Here is a 14,442-nt window from a genome sequence, read left to right as displayed (position 1 = left end):
GAATACTGTATTTACATCATTCCTAGCCCACATTCTCCTCTCTTCCAATTCCTCATGTCCCCCATTGTCTCTAAAATTTTTATCTTCCTCTTCTTTAATTTTGTGAGTGTATATGTGTGCATGCATATATGTGCATACATTTATACATATGTGCAACCTACTGAGTCTGTAGTGGATCGCTTGTATGTATACGTGTTTACTGATGACCACTTAGGATTCTATAATATACCAAAGGGCCTGTCTCTGCTCCCTTTTTTATTGTACCAATAGAGATTGCATAGTAGTAAACAAAAGTCTACCATACAGCCTTAAGTAATCTCACCCTAGAAGTTTCTGCTGACAGTAATAAAATTATAAAGTTGAATAGTCCCAAAGGATGTTTTATCTGTTCGAAACCTCACTTAATTAGCTTATACATTATTTCATAGAAATTGTTTCCATGATGTTTTATAGTACTTTGTGTCCCCTTTAAGAACTAACAAAACAGGGGAAATATAATTATTATAATTAATATAAATATTATTTAGTGAAGTAGATTTTAGGTACCCACAGGACAACATTTGGGGGAAAATCTCTATTGTGTATAATAGGTCATAGGAGCAAGAGTCAACATTTATTATTCATCTATAAAACACAACACCAGATGTAACCTCAACAGTCTCATGAAGTCACACCTCTAGTGACGCTCTGGGATGCATCCTAAATTTGCCTTTGCTTTCTTCCCTTTTTCCTTTCACCTTCATCATTTGGGTGATTGAACAATCAGTAATTATCATTGACAAGTAAAGATCCACATCTAGTTTATACAGCATTCTTACGCTAGCACAAAAACAGAGAAGTGTGTGCAGAGCACCAAGGACAGACAGGGAAGCTGCCTTTTGTAGAAAAGGCGGGTGATAGAAATGATGCCATCACTGTGTAGCTTCAGTCTGCTAGTTCTCTGCCTATGGTTCAGATGGTGTTTCACAGAGAGAGCCTGGCATCAGCATGGATGCATAACTTTTTGAAAGTCATACAAAGCCGGGCAGTGGTGGCACATGCCTTTAATCCCAGCACTTGGGAGGCAGAGGCAGACAGATTTCTAAGTTCGAGGCCAGCCTGGTCTACAGAGTGAGTTCCAGGACAGCCAGGGCTATACAGAGAAAAAACAAAGAAAAAAACAAAGTCTCAAAAAAACAAAGGAAATAAAAAGAAAGTGAGGAAGGAAGGAAGGAAGTCATATAATAGCAGTTCTTGGGGCAAGCTTTAGATTCAGGTTCTTCCCAATACCACAAGAAGAGATATGATGAGATGAGATAAGATGTAATGTGATGTGATGAGATGAGATGAGATGAGACCATCAACAACATCTTTGATCAGATTTACAAAGAAGTTAATAACAACTCTGCCCCCCAAAAGCTAAATAATCTGTGTTGTTTCACTTGAAGAGCTACGGGGGGGGGGGGGAGTTGGAGCTTTATGACCCTTTGTTTATTTTTCTTTTAGATTAATTTATTTAATGCTTATGAGTATTGTCCCTGCATGCATATTTGTACACATACATACATCATACATATGCAATGTGGTATCATAGATATCAGAAGAGGGTGTTGGGTTCCCTGGAACTGGAATTAGGGAGTGGGAGTTGTAAACCCACCATGTGGGAGCTATAAGGGAAGCAGGTGCTCTTAACTGCTGAGCCGTGTCTCCAGCCCTCTGTTTGTTTTTAAAACTCTTTACTTGGCTAATAATATCCAGTTAAACTAATTCATTGTTGGTTCTTTGAGCTAGAAGCCCCACTTTGATTTTGTTCTTAGTGTGATGTGTCTGATAAAATGCAAACCTGGAGTGAACCAGCTTTTAACTCTGCGTAGCTCTGTTGCCTTGGTAACATTCCTAGTTGCTCTTTCATTTTCCTCATTTATACAGCTCAAGTAGTAATGGCCCTTCTGATAGATGTGAACATTGGTTCGTGTAAAGTGCTTGGACATGCAGGAGTTCTTCCCAGAAGACATGGCAGTGTATAGGATGACGTTTTTGGTTGACATTTTGCAGAGGGGTGCTATGAGCATTTTATAGATAGAGACCCAGGATGCTATCACGTCTTTCACAAGGATGAAGATAGGCTCCATAACTATGAGTTATCTGATTCCAAATGTCAGTAATACTAAGTTTGAAAAGTACTGGCTTAGCACATTTCCTGCCATATGCATTGCAAAATATTTGATATTATTTTCTGATAATGTCTAAGAAAAGCATCAAGGAAAAATTAATTATTATACACTCTTCTAGGCAACTAAAGAAAAGTAGGTAACAAATAGGATATCAATATGGGGAACCCTATTTAAAGAATGTGAATTTTTGAAATATGAATGAATATGAAATCATATCTGATAGCCTGTGTAGGCAGTTTAGTACCTAATTCTACCTAGCACTGATAAACCTGTGCATATGTACTTTTCAGAGCATTCATGTTTACATATGTATATATGAGTGATTAGTTAAGAATATGGTCTTTGGAGTCATTTGAAATTATTCTGACTTGTATTCAAGTCCCAGCAGTCATTTGCAGACTCTTAATACACATGTTAACAGTTTCTCTGAAACAGTTTCTCCATTAGTAAAATTGTTAGAAATTTACATCTGCATCATAAAATTGCCATGTTACACAGAGTATAATGCTTCTATTCCATGTGCACTTTACAATACTCATGATCCTTCATTTCTACCATCCATGATCTGGTCCACATACATACAGTTAAGTGGTTAAAAACTAGAGGAGGGAGGTAAGGCTGATTGCTGGTAGAGTGGCTCTGGGCCTGGGCTCTTTGCTTACCGTATACACTGTATACATGCAACTTTACATGCTGATATTACAAGTTCTATACAATGACTGTTGTCTGGTGACTCGACAAGGCTTCCTTCCTTGATTGATATCTTTCAGTGTCCACTGACTCTTTTTGGATATATGCTGGGTCTTTTTTATTAATATGCAAATTATGCTTATTTTTAAGAAGTGTCCATTAAAGTGCCAAGTTACACACCAAGTTACATATGTGTTTTTGTATATGGAATTTCACCCATCTCCAAGTCCCATATCACACCAAGAAGGGATTCTGAACCAGGAATACAGTGTGACCATGAACTGTATTCTTTTCCATCCTATTTTCATCTCCTTCCCATTACATTATGAAATTGCCTGTGTGGTTTGTTCAGAGACAAACTGAAAGCATGACAGTTTGTTTTTTTAATAATATATAGTTAGATTTTGAGAGTAGTAAGAGACACTGGTTACTGCCCATATTTCTAAAAGTAATATCTTCCGTTGCACTTGACTAATACAGTCTGCAATCTGTAAACATGGCTTAAACTTTAAGGTAATATGCTCTTCTTTTGTTCTTTTTTAAATAATTATATTAAATATAAAGAATGTATGCTAATTTTGAAGAAAATTTTTTTTTACCATTCTACAATTAAAATAGTGATAAGTAAATGTAATAAACTGATAGCAGCTTCCTTGGGAGCCTCTGTAAGCTCCTGATTTCAGGTTATTAGTCTTCTGCATCAGTTGAATACATCACATGATCACCAGTAAGCAGATGCAGAGATTGCAGGGGAGACGAGCCGGATGTAGAACTGTAACCAGCAGTGTTGGCAAGCCGCAAGCTTCTGTTTTGTTATGCACCTGCTTTTTGGTATTCCAGTGGTCTAAACCATCTGCTTTTATATTCCCCCTACCTACTACTTTCAGCCATCTTAGAATTTGAAACATTTTTTTTAAAGAGGCCAGAATTGAAGGAAAAACCATGTTGTAAATATTATGGAATCACTCACAGTAAGTTAGGACTCCATGCCACTCTTTCAGGCCCTGTGCTTTTGGAATATTCCTATTTAATCCTCGACGGAAAAACTAACTTAAGTGTAGTATGTTGCATGTTATAGGGTTAGAAAAAAATTTTTTCCCTCCTCAACTACTCATTCTGAGATATTAGAGTATAAATTGCTTAAGTAGATCCTTGACCACGGTATAAAATACTAAAAACAGCTTTTTAATATAAGCAGTTTACATGTATCTTTTCATTAGAGATGGAGAGGGGAAGAAGAAGAACACCATTTGGTAAAAGATTCTAATTCTTCCTAAATTAGATATACCACATTTATTATCAATTAAAAGTAGCATTTAGAAAGTACTATTGTGTAATGGCTCCTATACTGGGCATTTTTTCTCAGCAATGAAATGTCCCCTTCAGCCTTGTGCAGATTAGGCATTATTGCCTTCCATTTTGTAAATGATAAAAATGATTTTCAGATAAGTTGCAAAAATTGTTCCTGAATCACACTTGAGACTGGAAACTTGAACTCTATGTGGTTCTCTATTCTGCCTGCAAGATGTTGTCAAGTCCAAGACGTGTCAGATGTGGGAGAGTGTTTCTTCAAGAGAGACAGTATGTTTTGTGTAGGTGGATCGGAGGAAGCCTCATTGATTTGTGAAGGTCCTAGCTCCTGTCTGTTCTTTGGTACCCTGTGGGACATTTTAGGGTTGTTTTGTTTTGTTTTGTTTTCACTGATCATTAAGAAATAGTTGGCACTTGGTCTTCCATACTTCTTTTTAAAATTAGCTAAATGTTTAATTATTTAAGGAGGAGAAGGAACAAGGCATGGCCTGTTTCTGAACAGGTATAGAACTTTTGTTTGAATATGTATGTCATATATGAGTGTGAGTTTGTGTGTGTGTATGTGTGTGTGTGTATGTGTGAGAGAGAGAGAGAGAGAGAGAGAGAGAGAGAGAGAGAGAGAGAAGCAGAAAGGGGAGGGGAGGGGAGAAGAGAAGAGAGAGAGGCTGAGCAGAGGCCAGTGTTTGTTCCTTCATCAGGCTCCACCTTATATTTTGAGCTAAGGTTTCTTACTGAACCTGGAGGTCAGAGATTTGGCTAGACTGGCTAGGCAGCAAGGTCAGGGGGGTCCTTCTGCTTCTCACTCTCTCCAGGTCTGCACTGCTTTGCCCAGCTGAGAACAAACTCAGGTCCCCATGTCTGCATGGCAAGCAGTTCACCAGCTGAGCCTCTTCTGATCCTTATTTTCTTAAGGGGATGCATATAGGGCAGGTGAGAGAAGGGGGACTGGAAGAGTTTGTATAACACTGTTAGCTGAACCTGCAGTGTCTTTTAAAGACTACAGTTAGAATCAAATGACCATATGGTTACATACTTTTAGACCTTTATAGCTGCCTAGAAATGTAGTATGCAAGCCAGTCCCACGGATACATGAGAGAAAGGTTCAGTTCGGCATATTTCAAAGCAGTGCTAATAAGTGCAGTTCATACTTATTAAAAGCAAAGCACATATGAAACGTCAAATTGAAAATAAGAATTATGAAATGTCTGGAAAGGCCATAATATCAAGGAAAAGCAATCCATGGAATCAGAGATGGCAGAGAAGCCCAGAATTAAAATGGTTGACACCTGTCTGCTGTGTGCAAATAGGTAGCAAATCCTAAAGCACATTTTGATCTTTGTTCTTGCCACTTCTAGAATTCTTTGCTACCTGCTTCCCTAACACAATAAATCAGTACATTCTTTCAGTAATCCCTTTCAGAATCTAGTACACCCACTATCCAATCTTAGTCCCCACCCTCCCTTTCATCATTTTTTTTTTCATTTTCTATTTGGACCACATTGTTGTCCACACATACCATCCCCATTCAACCATTCATACTTACAGAGATCTCATTTAAATAATGATGATAGTGCTGGCATTCGTTTCTAGTTCATCACATGCTAACACTTCGATAACAAACTTTTTCATCCATTAAATATCATAAAATGTTATTAACCCCAATTTTACACAAAAGTACGTAAGCTAAGAATACACAAGTAGGAAATGACATCACAGGATTTGACCTCAAGTGTCAATATGGCTCAGCAGGTTAAGGGGCTCTCCATGCAAACCTGGTAACATGAGTTCAATTCCCTAGCTCATGTAACGGTAAAAGAAGACAGTGAGCTCTATTAAGTTGCCTTATGACCTCTACACGCATGTCATGCATGGCACAGGTGCTCACACACAGCTTATACATACAAACATGGTAAAAAAAATTATAAAAGATTTAATCTTAGCTCTATCTAGCTCTCTAAATGCATTAAAAAGTGAGGGGCTATTATTCCTGATCTTGTTCCTTGAATATTTTATGCCCTGTGTCTTCATTTTCTTACTATGTTTGGGATTCTTGAGGACAAGAGCAGTGGCAAGCAATACAAGAGCATAACTTGTGTTTTTCAATACAACTAGGTCATTGCTACATTATCAACCATTTTCTTTGTGATTGCTTGCATACAAACCAGGCAGGATGTGGTGTTCAGATTTTTGAGTTATGAGAGAGCTTTAATTATGATCCTACTAGATTTTCTGAGATAGGTATTGCTGATTTCTGCAGTATTGTGTTAGGAGCTGACAAATTAGACCAGCCAGTATTTAGTTTTTAGGGATTTTAAACTAGAAAAAGATCATCATATTGCCTACAACTGTGTTATTCTTGGCAAGAAGCTTATTGCTTTTTGTCTTTTCTTTCATTATACATATATTTATCACTGCAGGTCTATTTAGTTCCCTACAATGTGCTGAGCAGCAGTCTCAGTTGTGACTAGAGAGAACTAAGCTAGTCTTGCCATCACAAACTGGTAAACAACTTAAAACTCAATTTGATATGTCTAATAAGTGATGTGCATATATATGTTTATATATAAATATATTTAACTTGTTTTTTCTTCTTTTTAATAGTAAATGCTCATGTTTGCTGCACTGGGCACCTGTCAGAATACTCTTGCAAAATCTGAGGCTAAGATTTTTTTGTGGATTGTCACTCAGCTGTGTAATATAAACATGTAAGAAAGGATTAGGAGCCGCATGGTGCAGCAGCTGGGCCTCAAGGAGCTCAGCTCACACTTTCCACTTTCCCATCACAGATGCAGATCCTAATGTCACCTCAGTCCAGCCTGTTTGTCAAATTAAGAAGGACAACAACAGCAACTACCACTCCAGCCAAGAAGATAAGTGAAAGCAATGACTTCTAGATGACACCAAGGCGTAGACACTGTCTGTATTCTGTCACATAGGTGCTAAGTGTAATTCAAGGTTGTTTTCCATGCACCAAATGAAAGTTCAATTATAATTTACTGTAGTGCAAAAAGTGTGAGTAAACAAACATGTTAAGTGTTTTGTCCCTTTCCTTTGTCATTGAGAATAATAATATTTATAGTATGGGGAATGATCTTAATTTCAGCAAACATGTACATTTACTATTTTTAAAAAAGCAAAAATAAGTTGAATATATTCATAAGTATAAGCATATATATACACGTACATAGAGAAGTGTAAATGTAGTTAGAATATTATTATTACTGAGAGTACTGATTACTTTCTAACATGCTTTGAAATAAACTCATTTTATTGAACTCTTTAAAAACACTTACCTGAAGCTGGGCAGTGGTGGCACACGCCTTTAATCCCAGCACTTGGGAGGCAGAGGCAGGCGGATTTCTGAGTTCGAGGCCAGCCTGGTCTACAGAGTGAATTCCAGGACAGCCAGGGCTATACAGAGAAACCCTGTCTCGAAAACCAAAAGAAAGAAAGGAAAAAAAAAAAAAAACCACTTACCTGGCCAATAAGATGGCCAACAACAGCTAACAGGGCTTAGGATGCAAGCCTGACTCCTGACTCCCCCAACACCACCACCCCGAAAGGCTCCCTCCTCCTCCACACATGCTCCGCCCCACTTGTGCACCTGCTTTCCCACATTCCATGTATACACACACACATACACACACACAGTGATAAATTAAAAATTTGTAAATCTTCCTCAAGGTCCTAATTATTAATTATGATAATTATACTAATTCAAAAGAAGGAAAATGGAAACGCAGACTACTACAGAATGTAAACTTTAGTCTATCTCTTGAAGAAGAGTGGAGCTGAGTTATTTGTGCTTTAAATTTTGAAGCAGTGCTAGGCAGTGGTGGCGCACACCTTTAATCCCAGCACTTGGGAGGCAGAGACAGGCGGATTTCTGAGTTCGAGGCCAGCCTGGTCTACAGAGTGAGTTCCAGGATACCCAGGGCTTCACAGAGAAACCCTGTCTCGAAAAACAAAAGACAAAAAAACAAAAGAACAAAACAAAAAATTTTGTAGATATGTAACAAAAAAAGCCATAGGTATTATAGCTATTGAAGGAAATAGAGGAGATTTTTAAATAATTTTTAATAATTTTTAAAAAGCACATTACCTCATATGTATATTCTTATCATGAGATTAGAGTATGAGAGCATTAAGTAAATATTCTTATTAATTTAACAATTTAATCCTGGAATTTGAGTATAGATATTCCCAAATTGATTTGTATACAGAAGAGCCAGAGAGATGGGGGGGCAGAGGGATTATAAATTACTTACTTTTACAAAGTAAAGTTCTCATGGCAATGTTTGTGGATATGTAAACATAATTTAAAATGTGTGCTATGTGTGAGAGAGAAGGGGAGGAGCACAAAATGCATCTGATATGGACACAAAGTGACCACATTGCTAGCTTCTTATAAATACAGTGTATGTGAACTCAGTATGCACTTTGTCTTAAATCCAGGAATCCCACTATTTTAACTTTGTTTTAGGTAACTGCTGAGAGCTGTAATTTATAAAAGAAATTATCCTAAGGACATAAATTAGAAAAGGATACTGTCTCGGCACTCAGTAACTGAGCAAAGTTTAAATTAATCCTAATTAGAAAACCTTAAATATCTTTGGTGCAAAAAAGAATAATAATATTTTAAAGTTTATTTTGGAGGTGTTTTTAAAAGGTTTAAATAGCATATATAGATTTCATGAATAGCTTTTACTGTATGTTGTAGGCATTTGTAGATCACATTATTTTTCCTATCAGTTGTTTGGCAAGAGTACACAATTTGCTAAGATTGTTAATAGGGCACAAATATAGACATTTTGTGTGCTGTACCATGTAAATGTAAACCTTTGTAGTTACATGTTTTTGTAGCAAGAGAATTGTTTTAAAAGGCATGTAATTTATTAGCTATCGGTAGCTGCTTTATTGCCTTGCCGCGCTGCAGTAATAAATAAAAGAAAGTGAACTGATTTTACAAATGGCACACAAGGTGCACATTTTGTGGGGGAAAAGTCTTTTTTTAAAGAATTGGCATTAAATCCTTTTTTTGTGATGACAAAGAGGCTAAGAGTGCAAACTGTATTTTCTGTTTATCGAAAACAGTCTTTTTTTCTCCGGGGCATTTTTTCCTATGATCATCAAGGGATTTCAAAAGCAATAAAGTGTGGAATCATTGTTCGACTTGAGCAGTATTAAAACTTAGGTTTTAATTTCAGTGAAGTAATAAGATTTGAACCTGTCTCACATTACAGCACTGTAAGGCATTTAGCAATTGTATTTTAAAGGAGGTTTTTAAAATGCAGCTCACTTGTAAGCTAACTGTCTTTCTGTAATTAATAGTTTTTCTTTAGCCTAAGCTGCAGCAGATCAGGCCAAGAAATATCTGAGTTTTTAGTAACACATAGTAATTGTAAGTCTTAACTCCTAATTAGCCTGAATGTCTAATAATTTTCTATTTGTGTCCAAGCTACTAAAATGTAGTGGGGAAAAAGGGTGGTGTTTAAAGCTATAGTGTGTCTTTGGACTTTTAAAAATACAATTGTACATGTATATGTATATTTTTATGAGTTGTTATACAGAACAAAATTATGTCAGTATTTTATCCTTCAATATCATTTACTATCTTTTATGCACCACATCTCACACACATACACCCACACACACACACATATATATTAAGCATATATGTCTCTATTTTTGGTATGTACATATATATTTTTTAAGTGCAAGATAAGGGTTTATTTGTAAAGCTAAACCCAAAGTTATAGTCTAGATTCTTCCATTTGTAACACTGAAACTCATAGTTATGTCTCAAAAAAAAATGCTTTAAAATATGAACATTTCTATTAGATCAGTGTGAGAACATACTTACTGATAAAAGATTATATTTACCATTTTGAATTGCTATTGAAAATAATTGCCTCTACAAAAGGAAACATCTGTATGATGGCACATGGTTAAAGCTGCCATCAATTTTTAACATTTGAGGGTTGAGCTATGACCTTTTATGATGACTGTGAACAGTAACTGCCTCCATTAGCCATAAGTTTTGTTTCTTTATTTTAGTAGATGGCCCAGACTGTAAATATTAGAGAATCTAAAATAAATCAACATATTATCCTAAGGATACAAAATGTAAGAGCTATTTGTGGTTGGGAACCTTTGACAGATAGTTTGGATGAAGCCGATGATTGCCTGCCTAGCGTATCTGGTCTCCATTGCTGTGCCTGCGGGCAGCTTAGTGCTATGGTTGTATATTGATGTCAGGGATAGTACTGAGTGGCTAGCAATGACAGATGTCTATAATTACAGGCAATGCTTCCAGTATTTCTGAAAAGCCAGCCTATGTTGAACAATTATCTTATTTCTGCCTTGCCAAAGAGCATGTTCCAATTGCTACTATTAGCAGTGGTGGGTATAGAGCTTCATCTGCTGCCTTGGGACAAACGTGGGAAAAGCAGTTGGTTATAAAACATAAATGCAAAATATTTTTTCAACATTTTAAATTAGCTAAGTTCAGTGTTTCCCTAATTTTTATCTCCCCATAATGTTTCTGTTGAAGGAGTCTTGAAATATAAACACATTTGGCATACTTATTGGGATTTTGTTTTCCCCTAGGCCTGTGTGTCTCCCCAGTGCCAGTGTCCCTTGCTTTACTGAATAGATGTTAAGCAAGTTGGCTTTGAAACAAGTTTCTCTGATGTAGATTGTATGTTCTGATTGATTACCATTTCAAAATTAGAAATGCATTTCCATAGAAAATTTTTCAAACTCAGTAAGTTTATTTGGAAAACTTAACGGCAGAATTATAAAATGATAGAAAATGCTAAACCATCAGGCTGGAGAGGTGGCTCAGTGGTTAAGAATTCTTGCTGCTCTTGCAGAAAACCCAATTCATTTCTCTGAACCCATATGGTGGCTCACAGCTGTCTGTAACTCCACTTCCAGGGCATCTAGTACCCTCTTTTGCTTCATGGGATCATGCATGCAAATGGTGTCCATAAATTCACACAATCACCAACACATATACATAACAAAAAGAAACTGCTAACATATGCCAGATAATTTAGTATACCAATGGCTTTACATTTGCTAAGAGTTTCAATTTGGGGTTTTGTTGTTGTTGTTGTTGTTCTGCTTTGTTTTTTGTTTTCCTTGTTGTTTTTCAAGACAGGATTCTCTCTGTATCCCCGGCTGTCCTGGAATGCACTCTGTAGGCCAGACTTACCCCCAACCACCTACTCTGCCCCCACTTGGATTAAAGGAATGCCCAGCAAGAATTGTGATTCTTAAGTTTTGTTTTAATCCCCTTTATTCAAAGATTTTCACTTTTTAAACACTTAGTGTCATTTCCAAACTCCAAGTTTTGATAAGCACTTCCTCCCTTGCTCCCTCCCCTTGGCCAACTCTGCTCGCTCATCAGAATGTTTCCATTCTTTGTGGCACAAATGTAAGACTGTCTTTTTTATCTGGGTATTTGCCTCTATAAATATGGACCATAATGCCACAACTGCCAGGAGGTACAACCATCCTAACACATTCAACCTTCTTAAAGTTAGGCATTGTATAGTAGCACAGTATGTAAACATGGCGTGGGTTTCAGCCTCTTCATTTTCAGTTACTGTAGCGTTAGAAACGCCTAGGAGAAGGTTGAGACTGCAGCTTCATCTTAAGTCGTATTCCAGCCTGTAGTAAGGATTCTCCTCACAGGTCAAACACTTGGATACATTAAACTAGATATGATTATCATCATTGTACAGACTAGAACTCCACAACCCTTCCCGCTCTAAAGCAGCCCAGCTTGCTTTCCTCTCTGTCATGCTACCTGTCATGTAAGGATGGGGTTTGGGCACGATCAGTTTCATAGTGTCAGAATAAAACTGCCATTAGAACAGTTCTGTTAATCCCCATGTTAATTATTCCCAGGGGAGTTCTATTTCTTCAACAGGTTGAAGCAGTGGTCCTAGCTGGCCAACAGTGACAAGCAAACTAAACTCAATCCAAAAACAGGCAGACTGCCTCAGACCCCAGAGTCTGGACATAGAAACCACTGACATCATAATCCTACGTGTGTTACAGTCTTTGCAAGCCTCTCTGTAATGACTGCCCCTTAGGTGCCCTGACAAACTTTTTTAAATAACTTAAACTTCTCACTTTATTTTGGAATCCCTTTTGTGGGTGTACTGAAGGGAAAAGTTGACAATTAGATGGATTCATTGATCTGAATTGGAAAGACTTCAATAATTTATTGGATGCGGAAATATAATTCATACACTTGTCTAGTGTGTTGAAAATTTATGGCAGGTGTAGGAAGAGAAAAAACTACAATGACTCATAAACCACGTCAGAATTGAGCACTCAGGTGATGCAGGCAAGCCTTCCGCTAATGATGGGCTGCCCTTCTGTTTTCTTCCCACTTCCTGTTCCTGTTCCTTTCCTTGCTGCTCCTCCTACAGACCCATTCTAGACAAGGTGTTATGCTACTTTTCATGAGGCCTTTCTCTCTTGTTTAATTCTCATTTAATCATTACTAAAGTTCTTCACAAGTACCTTAAAACACACAACTTTTTTCCTGCATCAGATCCAGGTAAAGTACAACTAAAAGGGATTGTCATCTCAGCATATGCCAATAGTAGTAACAGCAGCTTAGACATATAAGAATTTTACTGTGTCAGGACTGTCTTGCATATTCTGTATAAATTTACTACTTTAATCCTTTCAAAAAGCCAATGAAAATTAGGTCCCATATACATCCTTATCCTACAGTTAAGAAGCCAAGCTTTAGAGGTTAACTGGCTTAATTATGGCAATCACTCTATAGTTGTCCAAGTCCCACAGGTCTTCCAAATAGCTCTCTAGCCTCCTCCCTAGTGATATTATTTTTGATTGTTTTAGATTTATTTATATATAGGAGTGTTTTTGCTTGTATGTATGTATGTGCATGGTACCCTCAGAGATCAAAAGGGTGTGTCAGATACCTGGGAACTGGAGTTAGATGGTTTTTAGCCACAATATGTCCTGGGAGCTGAAACCAGGTCCTCGGCAAGGAACAGTAAGTGCTCTTAATTAATCCCAAGCCATCTCTCCAGCCTCACATACTGTTATTTATTACATTATATTTTGTATTCTTATATAGATAAGAATGGAGACAGTAAAGAAGTAATTTAAAATTGTAGAATTAAGGCAGTGGTGGCACACACCTTTAATCCCAGCACTTGGGAAGCAGAGGCAGGTGGATCTCTGAGTTCAAGGCCAGCCTGGTCTACAGAGTGAGTTCCAGGTCAACCAGGGAAGCACAGAGAAACCCTGTCTCAAAAAACCAAAAAACAAAACAAAAAAAAAAATGTAGAGTTAATTCATTAAACAAAATAATTTTAAGTTCCTCTCTGTACCACACTACAAGGCTAGTAAATAGTAGATTCTCAGTCAAAGCCTCATGTGTGTTACCTTGCGCATTGTTTCCTCCTGGTTGAAATTACCTTAAAAATATGTACTCAGTAATTTTTGGTCATTTTTGTTTTCTTACTGACAGAAGAAAATGTTTCTTGAGCACTATGTACTATCATGGTCCACCAGTTGGGCTTTTGTATGTTTATGAATAATTTGCAAAAAGAAGTCTTAAGATAGAAACAGATTTTAGATTGTTGTTACAAATATTAACTACTCTGAGTTAGAGGTAAGTTTTCATTAATTAGGCTACAATAGGAGAATAATTGAAATTGAAATGAAAGACCTTCTAGGAATGTAGCACAGTTTATGTAACACTTGCCTAGCATGAGAAAACCCTAAACTTGAGCCCCTGGCACCATATAAAACCAGCCATGTCTATTATTCAATCCACTTTAGAAGTGGAGACAGAAGATCCACTACATATCCACTACATAGCAAGTTCAAGACCCACTTCGTCCACTTGAAACTCCGTCTCAAAACAAAAAGCATACTTGATTCAGTGGAAAAATGTGAATGTCACTGATGATTGTTATTTCTGATTATTATTTCACTCCTTACCATGTCACAGATTTCCTCCTATACATAAAGGACAAAAAATTAAGTATCTCTTAATAGGAGGGAGGGAATTACAGGTGCTGTTTCTGAAAAGGAAATGGGGCATGATTTCAGAGAGAGAATATGAAAAGAAAAATAAGAGAATCATATAAATAAAATAAAGATGCTAAAAAGTAGATTGCTTCTGAGTAATTGTCTTAGACCCACTACAACTACAAGGAGATATGGTTTTTCAGAGGACTGGGTAGGTGTGTATATACAAGAACTGGATTAAGTGCAGAAGATTCATTAT

At 37.0% G+C, this 14,442-nt stretch overlaps 1 protein-coding gene across 9 annotated transcripts in view; it reads left to right on the top strand.

Annotated features, from left to right (window-relative positions):
- Ranbp17 (RAN binding protein 17) overlaps positions 1–14,442 on the top strand; it is a 301,497-nt gene that overhangs the window by 165,321 nt on the left and 121,734 nt on the right. For 5 of the 9 annotated variants that reach the window (XM_031354597.1, XM_031354602.1, XM_031354596.1 and 2 more), the window contains one exon: positions 6,941–7,024. The exons of the other annotated variants lie outside the window; for them this stretch is intronic. In XM_031354597.1, the coding sequence (XP_031210457.1) occupies positions 6,941–7,024 (84 nt within the window). The remainder of the gene's footprint in view (positions 1–6,940; positions 7,025–14,442) is intronic. 9 annotated transcript variants of the gene reach the window in all.

This window comes from Mastomys coucha, unplaced genomic scaffold (genome assembly GCF_008632895.1).
Source record: "Mastomys coucha isolate ucsf_1 unplaced genomic scaffold, UCSF_Mcou_1 pScaffold5, whole genome shotgun sequence".
Lineage (NCBI taxonomy): Eukaryota > Metazoa > Chordata > Mammalia > Rodentia > Muridae > Mastomys > Mastomys coucha.
The sequence above is the reverse complement of the archived record's forward strand: the minus strand, read 5'-3'. Positions and strand labels throughout refer to the sequence as shown.